The sequence below is a fragment of the Typopeltis vanoorti genome, chromosome 24 (assembly GCF_054136105.1).
Source record: "Typopeltis vanoorti isolate ZY-2024b chromosome 24, IOZ_Tvanoo_1.0, whole genome shotgun sequence".
In the NCBI taxonomy this organism is placed as follows: Eukaryota; Metazoa; Arthropoda; class Arachnida; order Uropygi; family Thelyphonidae; genus Typopeltis; species Typopeltis vanoorti.
Window position 1 is genome coordinate 61,205,343 of NC_143572.1, and position 17,754 is coordinate 61,223,096.

Below are 17,754 nucleotides of genomic sequence, written 5' to 3' on the forward strand. Positions count from 1 at the left end.
GAAAAGATGTAATTTGCAGAGTCTAGTGGAGAGAAGGAAGAGGGGAGATATGATAGAGACCTACAAGTTGGTAAGGGGTTGTTATAGGATCAATGGTGGAGAAGTTCTACAGAGAATAGTGGGAGATCAGGGGAGAACCAGAGGTCATCCCTGGAAACTGTATAAAGAGGGTGCAAGTAGGGGAGTGAGAGGCAGGTTTTTTTCGTACAGAGTTGTGAATGATTGGAATGCCTTGCCTGAGAGTGTGGTGTCTGCAAGGAGTTTGAATGTGTTTAAGACCCGGTATGATGAGATGTGTGTGAGATAAAAGGACCTCCTAGATGAGTCTTTGACTCCATGAGGTCTTGTTTAATAATAATAATAATAATATGAAGTCTTACTGCATTATTAACATAGTGTACTTAATTCCTCATATACCTCCTGCTTACCCACTACTATCTCTTTTCTCCAAATGCTGTTAAATAGCTCTTGATCAGTGCACAAACACAATCTGTCTTTCAGAATAATTCTCTCTCATTTTTATAACTACTATTTTTTTTTCATAGTCTGTCCTTGTAGTTCTGCATGTATCCTTTCCTCACAGAAGTTTTCATATGACCCAGGTGCTACCACCTTATGGTCATTTCACCACCTAGATGAAGATAGAGCTAAATCATATCCTCTGATGTGATCAGATCTAAGGCTTTTGATCCTTGTGTATCTTTTGCTACATGTTGCCTAAGATAGTTATCCCTCGAGATGTGTCACTGACTGATGGGAGAATAGAGATGCTTAGGATGAGAAATAGAGGTGCTTAGTATACTGCAGAACCTTAATGCAAACAAATAAGGTTAGATGCATATATGTCCATGTGTTATGAGAATGTGCAAGAGAATTAGCACCTCCTCTGATTTAATTCTAGTGATGTTATCTTTTCATTTCCCTCAATATTGCCGTTGCACAATTGGAAGAATAGCGGAACATTGCGCCCTTCGATTGGAAAAGACCTGGGTTCGATTCTCAAAGTGACGAGGGGAATCCTTATATGTGCTTTTTCAGTTGAAGGTGAGTTAGCCAATCTCATACGGTGGTAGCAAAGTTTTGTCTCCCAGAAACTTGGGTTTTTCATCCTGCGCACAGACAAATCGGCCGAACACATGCAATTTACAGAGAAAAAATACTGTTGTTGGTGATGATGGGCGATAGATGGCGTTGATGGTAGTACTGTCATAGTTGGAGAATTAAGTAGTATTGGAGAGGATGAGATGTATTTAGCAAAGTAGGGTAGAGCGCCCTCCCTTGATGACTCCCTGGACTCCTTGGAGGTATCACATAATAATAATAATAATATTACCATAATTAAAATAACCCATAATCATCAGCCTTCTCCTCTTTGCTCACTAAACTAATTTGACTATACATTGACTTATACATTTCTTTGTTTCCAATTCCCTGGCCTTTATCAACATCAAATGAAATATCTAATCCTGTCAACTTCCACTTCACTTAATACTTTTATATTCACCAAGTGCCTAATCTCATTATGCATATACTTCATCGTTTCTCACTTAATCATCTCATTCTTCAACTCTTGCCTTCCAGCAGTCAGTTGCACTGTTTTGTATTGGCAAAAGTTATACACACTTTTGCCCAGCCAGTCATGGCCTCTTTCCTTCCAGTAATTATGCCCACTTTTGCTTATTCGATCATGCTCTTCTGTTCCACCATGCTTGCGTTTGCTATTTCAGTCTCTTCTCTGTTCACAATTTATATTCTCTACTCTCATTCTCTCACTCCAAATATCACATCCTCTGCAGATTAATATCTTCTCAACTTCTATTGTTCAATCTCCTGACAAACACGTCTTCCACATGTATGCTACACTTTTAAGAATGAACCATCTTCAAAAGTTTAAACTACTCAGCATGTTGGATTTTTATGTCTTGCATCTACACATATCAGCCACTAAATTAGAAACTTATTTAATACCATGTTGGGACCTACAGGAATTAACGCACATATGGGGTTTGGCACAGATTCCACAAAGTGTTGGATTACATCTCTGTCTGCAGCATACTAGGCATTCACCAGAACAGTCCTTTAACTGGTTCAAATTTGACAGAAGAGGACTCCTGGATTTGTTTTTCTAACATGCCTAATACATTCTCAACGGGATTCAGATCCTGGCTCTGTGGTGTCCAGGGAGGATGGTGGAAGTCGCTGTCATGCTTGCTGAACAATTCTTGCACAATGGACCTATAGCATCACTGTTCATGAAACAACCATCACCTGCTGGATAAAAAGCGAACATTGCAGGATAGACTTAATCAGCAACAATGCTCAAATATTCCTTGGAGGACACCAGATCTTCCAGCAATATCAGGGAACCTGTTCCTACCAACACAATATGTCCCACACCATGACCTCCACCTCCAGAACCTTGAGTTGTGTTTACAAGGCAAGCTGAATTTGTTGCATCATGGGGCTCTTTGGTTCTTTGCAGAAATCATTGGTTTCCAATGATTTCTGCAAATCACTGCCAATACCAATCCTCTTCAATTCCCTGTGCATAGTTCAGTGAGATATGGGTTGGGAACAGCCTTCATTAAATGCTTTTGGTCAATTGCTGCACACAGGAAGTTCTGTTTATCTGTACAAGCCTTCTCTGATGGTGATCTCATCCCTGACAGACTCTCTCTTTGGACCACTGTTACCTCATCAGACAAACAATGCAGGTTATTTTTTTGCTTATTAAACACTGGGGATATATGACCTTTTGAAAAACCAGCCGGCTCTGCAGTTTTCAGAATCGTGTCTCCAGCCAGACAGGCACCCACAATAAGCACTTTATCAAACTCTGAAAGATCCTCTGTTTTTCCCATTGTGATCAACACTATTGATGATTATTGACTAGCAACATTCTTAACTAGTTGGCTAGAATACATGGTGATGCACCTGACTAAGTATTTTGCATATACGCTTAAGTGATGTTTATGTACATCTGCATATAAAGGTTTCTAATTCAGTGTCTGGTATGTGTAGTTGTTCTTGTACTTATTTTGCCTTTGTTGGCTGTATAGCACCAATTGGGACAAAATCTACTAACCTCCACTCACTAATAATTACCAAAATGTATGCTTTAAATTTTCACCAGTATTATAGCAAATAAAACTTACCTGGTCGAGCATTTCGTTAGATCTTTACCTTGTAACATTAATGGAATCATTGTTAAGTTTCCTGAGGTGAAAAGAGAAATGTAGATCACAATTTTGATCTTCATCTCATCATTGTTATTGAGGTTTGGCTGTTTTGATTAGGTCCACTTTTTTGAATTTACACCTAGGTTAAATCTATCTACAGAATGTGCTCGTAGTATACAGTAGCACCCCCATCCACGGTTTCAGTTATCCGTGGTCAACCCATTCCAAAAATATTAAATGGAAAATTCCAGAAATCAACATTTTATAAGTTTTAAATTGCTCATTGTTCTGAGTATTTCTCGGTTATCAGATTGACTGTCGTGGTATTGCAGTTATTGTGTACAAGCAACCCTTATTTTACTTAATAATGGCCCCAAAGCACAAGAGTAGTGATGCTGGTAATTTGAATATGCCGAAGAGAAGCATAAAGAGCTTCCTTTTAAGTGAAAAGGTGAACGTTCTCAACTTCATAAAATAATAAAAAAAAAATGTATGCTGATGATTAAGATTCGATTAATATAACTTATTGCAGTATATTGTTGTAATTATTCTATTGTATTATTGTAACTATTGTTGTTAATCTCTTACTGTGCCTAATTTATAAATTAAACTTTATCGTATGTATGTATAGGAAAAAACATAGTATATATAGGGTTCTGTACTATCCATGGTTTCAGGTATCCACGGGTTATACATATTGAACAAACAAGCAAAAAATTTTAAAGTCAATGATTGATACTTCATCCAGCATATATAGTGTGATTTGTGTATTTTGTTTATAGTGACATAATTTTGCTGTTTCATTAATTTTTATGCTATTTCATTATATTCATTCATTGGTAAAATGTTTCATTAGCCACCACTGTCAATCTTTTACAATATGTTTATTAAAAATATTAGTGCATGTACATTTACACTACAAAAATATAATCTATTTTGATGATATTATGCATAGAAATAGTTTTCTCAGTTATATATTTTTATCCCTTCAGGATCCAGCTGGAATATTTGAGCTGATTGAAGTGGTTGGAAATGGTACTTATGGTCAAGTTTATAAGGTAAGTGCATTTAATGAAGCATTTAGCTTTTCTGGCGTATTTTTTTTTTTATTTTTTTTCGTTTGTCATCTGAACAAATTTAGGTATAGGCTTTTTATTCCTGTTCCTGCTCTGCAGATGAGGTTGATCTTTCACGTATTTTTTAAAATTTTTTTATTTTCTTTATTTTTTCTTTCTTTATTATTATTTTTTTTTTTCGCTTGAAAAATATTTTGTGACACACTGAATGGGAATTCAGTAGGTGTGGTCCAATTACGTTATTGAAGACAGGTTAACAACAACATTATATTAAGTTGTATGTAAATATTCTGTCTTTATACATACTCTGAAAATAGCTTTGAAGTTACCTAAAGTAGTTTGTTTCTTTAAAAAAACTATTTGGTAGAAGCTATTTTTCTTTAATATCCTTCTCTTACTGATTTTGTTCTATCTATAATTTTATTTCAGCTACTTGCTCAAACTATCCAAGATTCGAAATTTTTCATGACTAATACATTTAAAATTGATCTCCTTGCTATTCTTCAGTCGAATGAGGCAACATTGTTAACTTCATGCTACTAACCCCTGTATTCATCATTTAGGAGAGATCTCACTTCACCTCTTAATCTTTGTTGTTACCTAGATCTTCCCAGAAAATTATTTCACTTCTTGGAATGACATAAACCTTCAGCTGTTCCTGACACAAAAACATCTGTTTCCTGAGTCTTCAAAATTTGTCCCCTCTTTCTACCCAAGACAGTTTTTTTTTACCTGTTTAAGAACTAGCTCTGTAAAAATCTAAATCTCTCTAGGCTTAGAATACTGTTTTCACATTTGGGATAGCATGCCAAACACATCTCTGAAAGTTTGATCAAAAATCATTCTTCCAGGGATTTTAGACCCGGTGGCCTGTTCTAGCTCATTCTATCTTTTCCTTGGTTTTCCTTGACTATGACCTCCAGCTGTGCAGTTTGCAGTATTTTTTTTTTTTTGAGGGGAGGGAGGGGGAAGACACCTCACATTGATCTTTTTTTTTTTTTTATGTTTAATCTATTTTTTCTGTATTGTACATTTTAAATTGCTCTGTATTTTAAATTTTCTACTTTCTATGTTCTAGACAATGTCAGGGCCTGCATCATTTTTATATAGAAATTCTTAATGTTTATTCTTGTGCAGTTTTTGTGATACACTTTGTTGAAAGCTGCGTGTAGAAAGCTGTGTGTGTGTGTGTGTGTGTGAGAGAGAGAGAATTAAATGTTGTTTTATAAATTAATGCTTGGGTGGTTTGTCACATTCTTGATGTTTTTTGCTATCTCCATTTGATAATTCTTTTCTTCATTTCTTTTTAGGCTATGGATATTTTATTTATTTGTAGTTGCATGTAGTGTTTTGACATGCTTTTCATACAGAAATAATTGAATAGGATTACAAAAGACAGAGGTTAGAATTAAGTTAGGTTGAAATTCCTGAACTACTTGAATTCTGTTATTTCAATGCTACCAACCTCATTGTTCTACTTAATGCTTTTGAAGAGATATACAATATCAGAACCCATCCCATTAATTTATAGAAAACTTGTATTGTTTTGTCTGTATCTGTAAATGATTTAGGTTTATATACTAAAATTTTTTGTTAATGCAAATCTGGATAGTGGCCAATTACTCATATAACCTCAGTTATTTACAAGCTCATCTTAAGAGTGGATAATGAAAGGGGATTTAAAATTTAATGTGAGCAAATGTAGTTATACATGATTTAGTACAAAGATAATATTAAATGGATATAATTGGTTGGACAATCTTTACAGTTATTGAACATAAGGAAATGTGTGCCGAGTCAACTCTCACTATAGAGAACCTGTTGGGAGTGCATGAGTAGTTTGCTATAGCAAACTGGCCACTGCAACAAATTTCCTTCAGAATAGAATTATAGCCAGGAGGAGCTTTAGTTGGAACTTCAATTTTTTTTTAATGGAATTTGTTATAATGATATTCACTGTAGTGAGAGTTGACTGTAATTTAGTCATTAGAAAACTTAAGTTCATGAATTCTATTAGTTAGACAAACAGAATTCAGAAAATTGTAATTTAAAAAGTTGCATTCATAGGAGAAAAGAATTGATACTGTTCATAAATTGGGTAAGGCTGTTATTGGATTATAGTTCACTGCTTTACTCATCCAGATTTTTAATGGATATCAATAGAATTATGAGTTGTATTGCGCTAGTTACGAAAATTGGTCAATTGTAATCTGCTGATTAAGTTACAAGATTTATTAAGGAAATTTAACTGACGTTTATAGTTTGGTGCACAACTTTTATTTTATTTAGGAGTGAATTTAAGTAACTTCAAGACTTGTTCTGTGTGGTTTTCTTGTACATGCATTTTTGTTAGTATATTTATTAATTTTGGCATATTCTTGGTTTTTGAAGTGTCCAAAAATTTATTTGGTTTGAAATGAATTCCTAGGTTTTTGAAGTGTCCAAAAATTTATTTGGTTTGAAATGAATTCCTAGGTCATGATGCAGGAAATCTAGAAAATATTTGTTCTAGTGAGGTTTCCATTGATAAAAATCTCCTACTTAATAGAAAAAAATAGCAATTCATAGCTCATTGCTAGCTTTTGCATACTGTGTGACAGACATCTTGTTCTATAAGTCACTTTTCCTGAGATTTTCCTTGGTTTCTGTGGTGAGAGTTGACTGTATTTAAGTCATTAAAAAATTTAACTTCAGGAATGATATTGGTTAGACAAACAAAATTGCTCATATTTTAATGTAATACAGCAAATGGGCATTCTATGTTGTGCGTTTGTGAAGTGTTTTGCTCTTTTTCATTATGTCAGGCAAATATTCTACTTCCTCAGGAGTGCTATGGCTAAGAAATGACTGTCAGCAGTTAAGCTGACATGCATTCATTTCATCCTTTTCAAAAATAGATGCATTAGGAAGATATGAAAAAATTATGTCAGTTGTTTTGAAGTGAATGTATCCAAGCTTTCACTATTCTTCAGTCGCTATGGTAAAGGATGCTGAAGAGTGTGCATCTATAAGCTTTGCATACAACTTGCACCCAAAGTGCCATTTATGGAAAGGATGAAATGAATGCCTGTCAGCTTAACTGCTGTCCTCCTAGTATGTATTGAAATAGTATTGAATAGTGGCTAGGATCATTTCATCAATATGTTCCACTTTTCTTCCTAAAAACATAGAACCACCCTTGAACAAATTTTATAACCACAAAATATACCTGTTAGCTTGTGCTTACATTAGCAGCCAGAAGTATGTAACATAAAGATTTCATATCTTAGGAACCTTGGCAAGAAATGAAATTCCCAATAAGTTTGGAATAGTTTGCTTGACATAACTGAAAATACTGCTTCTGCTGATTTTTATAGTACTAAACAGTTTCCCAAATGATGCTTATGGAGATGATTAAGGAAGGCACTCCACATCAGATGTGTATAGGGCTATTTTGCGAAAGAATGCCCTCACAAAGATAATCTCTCTCTCTCTCTCCCCCAGATTTGAGTTTTTTTCTACTGGAAACTATTGTTTTATTATTTATTTATTTATTTATATTTTTAGTGTGTTGTATTTCATATTGCACCTTAAAATTTTGTTGATAGTCACTGGGTTAATACAGGAATGTGCTCCTCCCAACCTGGATATTTCAATTAAATTTTATGACAAAATTCGTGTTTTATGCAAATTTGATTTACCTGATTCCTCAGTTATCCAACCACAGTGGAAAATCAATTTGATATTGGAATAATTGAAGGTTGGTTTACTGAGGATACACTTATTGATTTATATTCATGGATTCTAACAGCTGAATCAACATGACAGTTATAAAATGATGTAAGAAAATGGTGATAAAGGAGAAGATAAGTTATAAGTGTAAATACATATATTCATAAGCTGAACATATATGTGGAGTATGAATTATGATATATGCATTGGTTGTTTTCTTCAGGTGCTTGTTTTCTGCCTGTAAACATGAAACGGTTAATAGTTAAATATATTTTAAAAGTATATGGTATAATTTGGCCTTGTGAATTTATTCCATCATGGGCAGTTTTTTTAACAATTGCCTGAAAATGTGATGTAGCAAGAACTCTTGCTTAGGATATATAGTAAATCCTGTGGAATGGTTGTGCTTTTGCTTGAAATTTGTGTCTTAACAAAATACATTGCTAAATGAAATAAGCTGTGATAACAGCACAGTGGTAAAAAACACTGACCAGGCATGCAGTCAGGAAGACATATCCATACTTGAAGTAGAAAAAGTCATCAAAAGCCTGAAATGTGGAAAGGCAGCAGGAGTAGATAATATTCGACCAGAAATGCTCAAGTATGGAGGTATAAAAGTCTTACAGTGGCTGCACTGCATAGTTCAGAAGGCTTGGACAGAGGGACGAATTCCAGATGATTGGAGCAGAGTTCTCATAGTACCCATATATAAAAAGGGAAATAAAAGTGAATGTGAGAATTAGAGGCATTTCATTACTGAGCATTCCTGGTAAGATATATGCAAGAATACTTGTTGAGAAGGATTGTGGAAGAAAAGCTTGGTGAAGAAAAAGCCGGATTCAGGCCAAATAGAGGCTGTCAGGATCAGATCTTCACTTTATGACAAATAGTTGGGAAAGCATGGGAATATAACAAAGATCTGTATTTAAGTTTTGTAGATCCGGAAAAGGCATATGACTAGGTGGCAAGAGAAAAGCTATTCAAAACGCTACGGTTATATGGTGTTAATGGGGTATTATATCAAGCAATATCATGTTGGAGGCTTAATGGATTTTTTACAACATTCAAAAGGATTAAAACAGAATTTAATACTTCCTATATTTCGTCTCAGTCACTGACACATCTTCAGTGATTACAAAAAAAAAGAATGTAACATAAACACAAATAACAAACAATACTAAGCCCAACCATGTGGGTGACACTAAAGTCCTAACTAGGTGGAGTGCCCTCTAAAGGTGGTTGTAGGTATCCTGGAATGTAGGGTGGGACCTCTAGTTATAAGTGTTTCCCAAATCTTAGGAAGCTTAATGCAACTGTATTTATTAAGATTTGGTTGATTTCTGAGAGCTGCTGCTGATTCTAAGAATAGTCTCTCTTTTTTTGAATTTGCTGTGGTGGAGCATGGTGGTTTTTTCCATGAGATCCTATAGGTTGTATCCAAGACATGGTCAACAATGCCTGACTGACCGTAGTCGTGGTTGCAGATGTATGACTTGTGTTCCTCCAGGTGGATGGTTGCTGATCTGCCTGTCTGTCCAAAGTATGCCAGCTTACAGGAACAGGGTATTTTATAAACTCCAGGAACTGAGAGGGAGTGAGTTGATCTTTTGTACAACGGATAAGGGTAGCAAGTTTCAGGCAGATTAGAAACCATCTACCTGGAGGAACACAAGTCATACATCTGCAACCATGACTATGATCAGTCAGGCCTTGCTGACTGTGTCTTGGATACAAACCATAGGATCTCCTGGGAAAAAAACGCCATGCTCCACACAGCAAATTCAAAAGAGAGAGACTATTCTTAGAATCAGCAGCAGCTCTCAGAAATCAACCAAATCTTAATAAATACAATTGCATTAAGCTTCCTAAGATTTGGGAAACACTTATCACAAGAGGTCCCACCCTACATTCCAGGCCACCTACAACCACCTTTAGAGGGCACTCCACCTAGTTAGGACTTTAGTGTCACCCACGTGGTTGGGCTTAGTATTGTTTGTTATTTGTGTTTATGTTACATTCTTTTTTTTTCGTAATCCCTGAAGATGTGTCAGTGACTCGAAATATAGGAAGTATTAAATTCTGTTTTAATCCTTTCTGAGTGTTGTAAAAAATCCATTAAGCCTCCAATATGATGTCCTCACAGTGCTTAAGCCTCTACACATGGATATCAAGCGATACTTAGTCTTTGAGTTGAAAGTCAGCAGTTAGAATTGAAGGAAGTATAGGAAGGTGGTTTAATGTTAAATCTGGTGTCAGACAAGGATGTACATTATCCCCTCTGTTATTCATTATCTATATGGATCACATTATGAAGGAAAGTGGTATTAAACCTGTTAATCTCAGTTATACTTCTGTTATACTAATGTTATACTTCTAAATAAATCTGCTACGAGTCCGCAAGATTCCCTGACTAAATTGAATAACTGTTGTAATAGATATGGTATGAGAGTCAGCATTAAAAAGACAAAAACAATGAAAATAGGCTGAAACATTGAAAATATCAACTGCATTGTGAATGGAGAACCTATAAAACAAATAAAACATTTCAGCTACTTAGGCACGATTTTTAGCGAAGATGGTAAATTAAATATGGAAATTGACAACAGAATCAACAAAGCTGGTATAGTGGAAAGTCAACTGAATAAATTTATATGGAATAAGAGAGAAATTAGCCAAAACACTAAATTAGCTATATACAAGAGTGTTCAAACCAATTTTAACTTATGGATCTGAGGGGCTGGGTTAGAAGTAAAATACTTGACCAAAAACTAGAGACTGCAGATATGAGAGTCCTGAGAAAGATTAGGGGCATAAACAGATGGCATCAATGGCAATATCATATTAAAAATGAGGATATTAGGAAAGAACTTGATATTGTCAACATCCAGGAATGCATTTGCAGAGCTAATCTCTGGTGGTATAGTTTTACTTAAGCAGAATGGGAGAGGAAAGATTAGCAAAACAAGTGTTTTCTGTCAGGTTGGCAGGAAAAAGGCCTAGAAGAAGATCAAGATATAGGTGGATTGATACGGTACAAAGTGCCTTAGATGATAGAAATATAAGATCTGATAATGTTGGAGTCTTGACAAGTAACAGACTGATTTGGAGGAAAATTGTAGATAGGAAGTTAGTAATGGTGTAAATTTTTCATGTAGTACTATCATATCCTGTACACCCCTTGAAGGTATATATCAGGAATTTGATGATGATGACAAAATGCATGGTTACGAAGAAATGTTTATTGTATACATTCTTGTATGATTAATATATATCAATTCAAGAGAGAAAAAAATTGGATTTGAAAACAGTTCTTGACCTGCAAACTATCTACTTATGGGGATAAAGAAGAGGGGAAGAGAGAGAGAGAGAGAGAGGACCTGTATTCTGAAATATGCAATGTTACTTGCCATTAAACTTGCTGGTTATCCTGTATTTTGGGTTGAATATCACTTTTAGGTTTCAGACTGCTTTTTCTACTTCATATATTTATATATGCTGCTGCATTTCTCCCAGATATTTTTATGCTTCTTCTGTCATGTTTTATCTCAATAATTTTTTATGTAATTATTCCAGACATGTAGAATATCTTTTTCCCTCATTTCTGTGAAGTACCCTGTAGCTGTAAGCTTTTCCTGCTATGCTTAGATGGGCAAAACAGTCAACATCAGAATCTCTCTGAAGACAAACTGCACCTGGAATTACTACTGACTGCTCTGGCTTGCACACCATACTTTAGATACCTATCATAAAATCTGCTGAAAGAAGGCCACTTTACTTCACAGGAGCAGAGACAAGTATGAGACTGTTTTAGAAAATCTATCTGTGCCCTAAAATAAACAGTCCAAACTTGAGCAAATTTAGATGCATATAACTTCCTCAAGTCTATGGGGGGGAATGCTCATTCTCAGTGAGACCAACTGCCAAGAACAAATCACCCTTGTGTCTTCATATTAGTTTTTCTTACTCATGTGGTGCCTGCATGCACACATATATACTTTGTCTATTGTTCTCTAACAACATCAATTTGACTTTGGCAAAATATCAAAAATAATAAAATTATTTTAGTTATGAAACTACCATTATCTTCAGGTTCATCATCAAATTCCTGATATGTGCGGGATATTATTGATAGTCCTATTGACAATTTTTCTCGAAATTAATCTGTGATCTGTAAGGACTTCAGTATTATCAGATCTTCTATTTTGGTCTTGTTCCTTTTCCATTCTTTTTAAGTGACCATTCCACCTTATCTTCAGTTTATTGTGAATTATCACTTTCAATTTATTTGTAGTACTTCTACTTCCATTTTTAAAGTTTTTCTTCCTCTCAATAGTTTTGCATTTATATTACAACTTTAATTTCTGACTGCTTTTACACTTGTATATATTTTGTTTTCTAAAAGTCTTGTTCCTAGACACACAGAAACTTGCTTACTGTCAAGAATTTTTTTTAAACAACTTTCTAAGCCACTCAGTTTCTTGTTTCGTAATTTTTGAATTATAACCTTTTTTGTTAATGAATTTGTGAAATTCATTATTGGTGAAAATAAAAACAATTTTGCTAAAAAAAAATTAGCAAAATTGTTTACTGCATTTTCTGATGTATTCAGTATACCCCCCCTCCCCAAACCCTCCAAATTCACTTTCTAAATTTTTAAATAGATTTTTTAATATTGACATTAATACTTGCATCAGATAACATGATGAAATGTTTACATTTTCTTACATGTGAGCTTTGTTTAGTAGAGACAGCATTCTTTTGACAAGGGATGTCATCACTGTTTCATTTCATTATTGAGTTTACTAATTTGCTGTATGGATAAAAACAAAATGAAAAAGGGATTTTTTTTTTTTTTAGTTATTATACTTCCTTTTGTATCACATTTTCTTAATAGATTATTTTTTAGCAAATTGCTATCATATTTCTGAGTCCAGTTAGCTGTGATGTAGATTAACAAGCAGTCTTGATTTTTGTCAATAGGTGCTCTCTGACTATATAGGGATTGCATATTTTATTTAGCTGTCTACTCACTTTCAATGAATATTCAATAGATACTGACTATCTGACTAATATTTATGGTAGAACTGAAAGTTAATCAGAAATTTTTTTTGGGGGGGGAGGGGGGTACATTTTATCTTTATAGGATAAAGTTCATGCCCAGAGCTCTATGCATCTTACTGCTAGTTAAAGATTTCTTCCAAATATCTCCAGTATTGTCTTTCTCTCTGGGCCATCCTCATCCATTTGTTTCTTGCTATTTCATATATCATTTCTCCACCTCATCTTCTGTCTTCCTCTTTATCTTTTGCTGACTCTGGGCATTCAAACCATAGTAAAGATTGTTCATCTTTCAACCTGATTGCATGGTTTGTCCTCCACCACTTGAATTATTTGACTCTTTCAATAGCATTCCTTTTTTTGTGACCTGCGTGTTTTTTAATTCCCAAAATGGTTCTCGTATTTGTTTGGTGGCATGTTCTTTAAGCTTTTTTTTTTTTTTTTTTTGTCAGAGATAAAGTTAATTGGACAATATAGTGAATCAACAGCCTGTCTTTAAAGAGTTGTCAAATAACCCTTATACCCCTTCATCCACTGGCTCACCAAAAGAGAATCCACAAACAAGTGGGTTTCTCCTTTTTTCATTTATAGTTGGTTGATTCATCTCTTGCCAACATCTCGTCTTGTCACATACATCTCGTCTTTTGCTATTTTAAAGTTAGTATTGTTTTCCACAGTATCTTTTATTAATGCAATGTTGGCATTCTGCATGTCATTTTTGACTCTTATAACTTTGAGTTTCAGCATATTCAGTTTTATTTTTTGGCAGGTCATTCCTACTCTTCAACTATAATTCTTGCTTCTTTAATAATAATTCTTCAGTATTTTTGGTGAGAACCCTGTCTTTTTCCTTAAGTACTCGTAAATGATTATTTGTTTTATTTTCCATTTGGCTGCAGAATAGTTGGGTGTCTGTAGGCATTATGTCTGAGCATAATAACTAGAACTTCGCTGTGTGCTACTATAGTACTGAAAATAAAAACAACTTGAAACAGATTTTAACAAGATTATGGATTTATGACAAATCTTATTGTATATACTGACAAGGCTGGAAAAGAATGGTTTATTTATATATTCTTAGTCACATGTAGTATGCACTTCTATTTCAAATAGTTCACATAATATAGAAGTGCATAATTGAAATTCTTTTTATATAATGCACTTGTTTGAATATCCTTTCATGTTGCTGTTCTTATTTGTAAAGGTAATATTTGGTAAATTGTGTATCTGTTATCACTCGATTGATTCCCCCCCCCCCCCATATAAAATAGATATATTAAAAACTGGTAATTAATTTACGGAATTAACAACGCATATAAAGTAAATTAATTAAAGATAACTTTAATGAATCACTTCTATATTTCGACAATGTCACATTGTCATCTTCAGGAACATAAAGATATGGTATGTGCACTACAGGAACTAACAAAGCAAATGAGGAAGAAATTAAGACACTAATTTTGTTCCTAAAGTCCTAATGGTGCCCTCTTGCGGGCATTTGAGAGACTTTCATTATGAGAACTTCAGCCCAACGGCCAAGACTACCAAATTAGCCCGCAAGAGGGCACCATTAGGACTTTAGGAACAAAATTAGTGTCTTAATTTCTTCCTCATTTGCTTTGTTAGTTCCTGTAGTGCACATACCATATCTTTATGTTCCTGAAGATGACAATGTGACATTGTCGAAATATAGAAGTGATTCATTAAAGTTATCTTTAATTAATTTACTTTATATGCGTTGTTAATTCCGTAAATTAATTACCAGTTACCAGTTATATTAAAAACATTCCCTCCATAGTTTCATTTCATCAGTTTTTGCATTAGGCAGAATAATTTATGACCAGCTTAGTATATGCCCCTCACAGGTAAAGCGTGCCACCTCCATATCAGATGGGCTAATCCACCTTTTAACTGAAAAGTCCTTATAAATGTTCCTTATATCTTAGATGAGAATTACATCTAGGTCTTTCCATGTGTGTAATCCACCCAGTTAATTGCTGAATATGCTTTTTTTATACAGATGTCTGAGTTTTTAGATTCTCTATAACAGTTTGGATGGTTAAATTGTATTATAAAGAAAGGCCATTTTGATAAAGGCATTTAATTTATGATATCTCATAAATATTTTCCATTTACAGAAAATGAGCTTAATCTGCTCTGAAAGCATCTTATAATTTATTATTATAAGCTTCTGCAGTAATTAACTAATTACTGTAATTTCTTGTCTAAATTTTTTCTTCATGGTATATATTGTGTGTCATGAAGAGCTCTGTCATGTGCACAGTTCAACATAAAATTGAAATTAATTTGGCTGTGTTAGTAGTGCAATTCATATAAAGGATTCTGTATGTCACTGTTAGCTATAATTCTGCAGGGCATTGGTGTGGGAAAACCAGTTTCAGTGAACCAGGCCAAGGACCTCTGACAAGGCTAGTGTGTGTCCTTTCATAGAAAGTTAATATAACTGTAGGTGTTTATAAAAGTGATATTAGTTGGTAATTTGGAATATCTGTTATGATAAGGGTTTTGATCAGACAAGAAAACTTAAATGCAGCCATTTCTATTATTTTAGTACAACCACTTTAGAAATCACTTCATGTTGGTTTAGTAGTATTGGTATTCTGATTCAATACAGAAATCACATTCAGTTGGAGATTTAAGGTGCATTGCGTTTAGCTGGATTTTAATTACTACCTTTTTTGGTTATTTTGATTAATTAAAAAAATGTAAGCAATACTAAGAATGGATCCATAGTATTGCTTTGATCTCCCCTCCATGAAACTGGGTTTATATATATATATTATAAGTTGTTTTTCTTTTTCTCAGTTGACCACATATGGACTGTTGTGCTCAGATTTGGTCACCTAGTTTTCATTGTGAGGTGGAAACACTAGAGACGGTCCATAGATGAATGACCATGTGATATCAGGACTTTGGAGTGTAAGTTATGACAAGTGTTTCAGGGAATGTGAATTACAGAAGTGGGTAGATAGAGGAAAAAAAGGAGATATGATAGAGACCTTCAAGTTAGTTAAGGAATTCTATCAGATTAATACAGAAGGAATTATAAAAAGTGGATGTTAAGATGGGAAGAACAAGAATCCGTCCTGGAAGTTGTATAAAGATGTGGTGAAGAAGGGTGTGAGTAGGTTTTTTTTATATGGAGAATTGTCGGTGAGTGGAATGCATTGCCAGAGTGCAATGTGAATGCAGGTAGTGTAAGTAACTTCAAAGCTCATTAAGGTGGAGATGTTGCTGGTTGGGTGGGCATCCCACAATGAGTCTGACTTCATGGAGTCAGACTCATTGTGGGATCCATAATAATAATAAATCTATAGAACAAAGAATGTTAAATTCTGCATCAACTTACTCTCACTGAATTTGCAGCTGCAAATTAGCAATAAACCTGTTGGTGAGTGAACATAAAAGAATAACCTGATCTTTGTGGATGATTATTAAGTATTTCTCAAGAAATACTTAGTCCCTAAGTATTTCTTGCAAATGTGAAACAAAAATTAATGTAGTATAAAAAAGAAATCTTCTCTCTTCTCATTACCTTGATAGAAGTTTTTCTTAGTAATTTATTATGTCATTACAGTGGATTTAAACTTTATTTTTTAAAACATCATGTTCATTCAAAGAATTTCATTGCAGTTAAATAAAAGTTTCATAACTGTTGTATAGTCATTTTGTTATTGGAAGGGAGGGCTCTGCTTTAGATGTATTCTTTTGGCTTAAATTAATATAAGTTAGCAAGCTATGCACACTTGTTATTTTCACCCTTTATATGTCCTTTTCACTTCAGCTTTTAAAGATGAAAAGTGAAGCTTCAGCTGCATGCTTTAAAATCAACTCATAGTCATGCTTTTTATACCATGGATATAAAATGTGGGTTTGAATCCAGCAAATAATTAAAATTTCAGCTTTGAAAAATTATGGTTCCCCACCCCCAAGAATAAAATTATTTTCATCACTCAGATTGCACCACCAGCAAGCCTATTTGGAAATGGTATGAAAGAAACCGTTTTCTAGAACTTTGTTCTGGTTAACATATGTCCTTTTCACTATAGCAACATTTTGAGTTCAAAAAAAACCTTTATGCATCAAAGATGGCTTAATTTCACATCTGCAAGAACTATATAAACATAACAGTGTATTAATATCAATTTAATCAGAAGATCACTCCACTCCCCCATCTCTCTCTCTTTAAGGTTTGTTATCAAGTAATCACAATTTTTAATCATCCATCTAAATAATATTACTTACGGAACAACATACTGTGACATCCAGGAAAACCAACTAATATTTAGGTGGAAAAAGACTTTTATCCTATAAATGAAAGGCCACAAGACTTACAGCACATAATTGCAGAGTGTGAGTAAGAAGAAAGAAAATGTTTGTTAATGTTTTTTGATTGTTGAAGGTTGTAGTCTTTGGGAAGACATTTGAGACTCTACCAGAGGACAGAGGTAGATGGAATGAAACAGGAGAAATTTGGTTTGGTAACTTTGAAGTTTGGATTTAAAGTATAATAATTCATCCACTTGCTTTTTGAAGCAAGTGAAGGAATGATGGACAATTTCAACAGACAAATGACCATGAAAGTATCTTAGAAGAGGCTTATTAGTATCACTCCAGTCTCTTAGAAACTGAATGTCTCTGAGAGACTGGAGCGATACTGCGAAATGGAGATTATCATTCTAATTACCCTCTTCCGAATAGCATCAAGT

The 17,754-nt window shown here is 34.2% G+C and overlaps 1 protein-coding gene across 5 annotated transcripts in view; it reads left to right on the top strand.

Annotated features, from left to right (window-relative positions):
* The window catches only part of msn (serine/threonine-protein kinase msn), a 566,215-nt gene that overhangs the window by 24,992 nt on the left and 523,469 nt on the right, over positions 1 to 17,754 (top strand). For all 5 annotated transcript variants that reach the window (XM_090413541.1, XM_090413543.1, XM_090413544.1 and 2 more), the window contains exon 2: positions 4,172 to 4,237. In XM_090413541.1, coding sequence (XP_090269667.1) covers positions 4,172 to 4,237 — 66 coding nt within the window. The remainder of the gene's footprint in view (positions 1 to 4,171; positions 4,238 to 17,754) is intronic.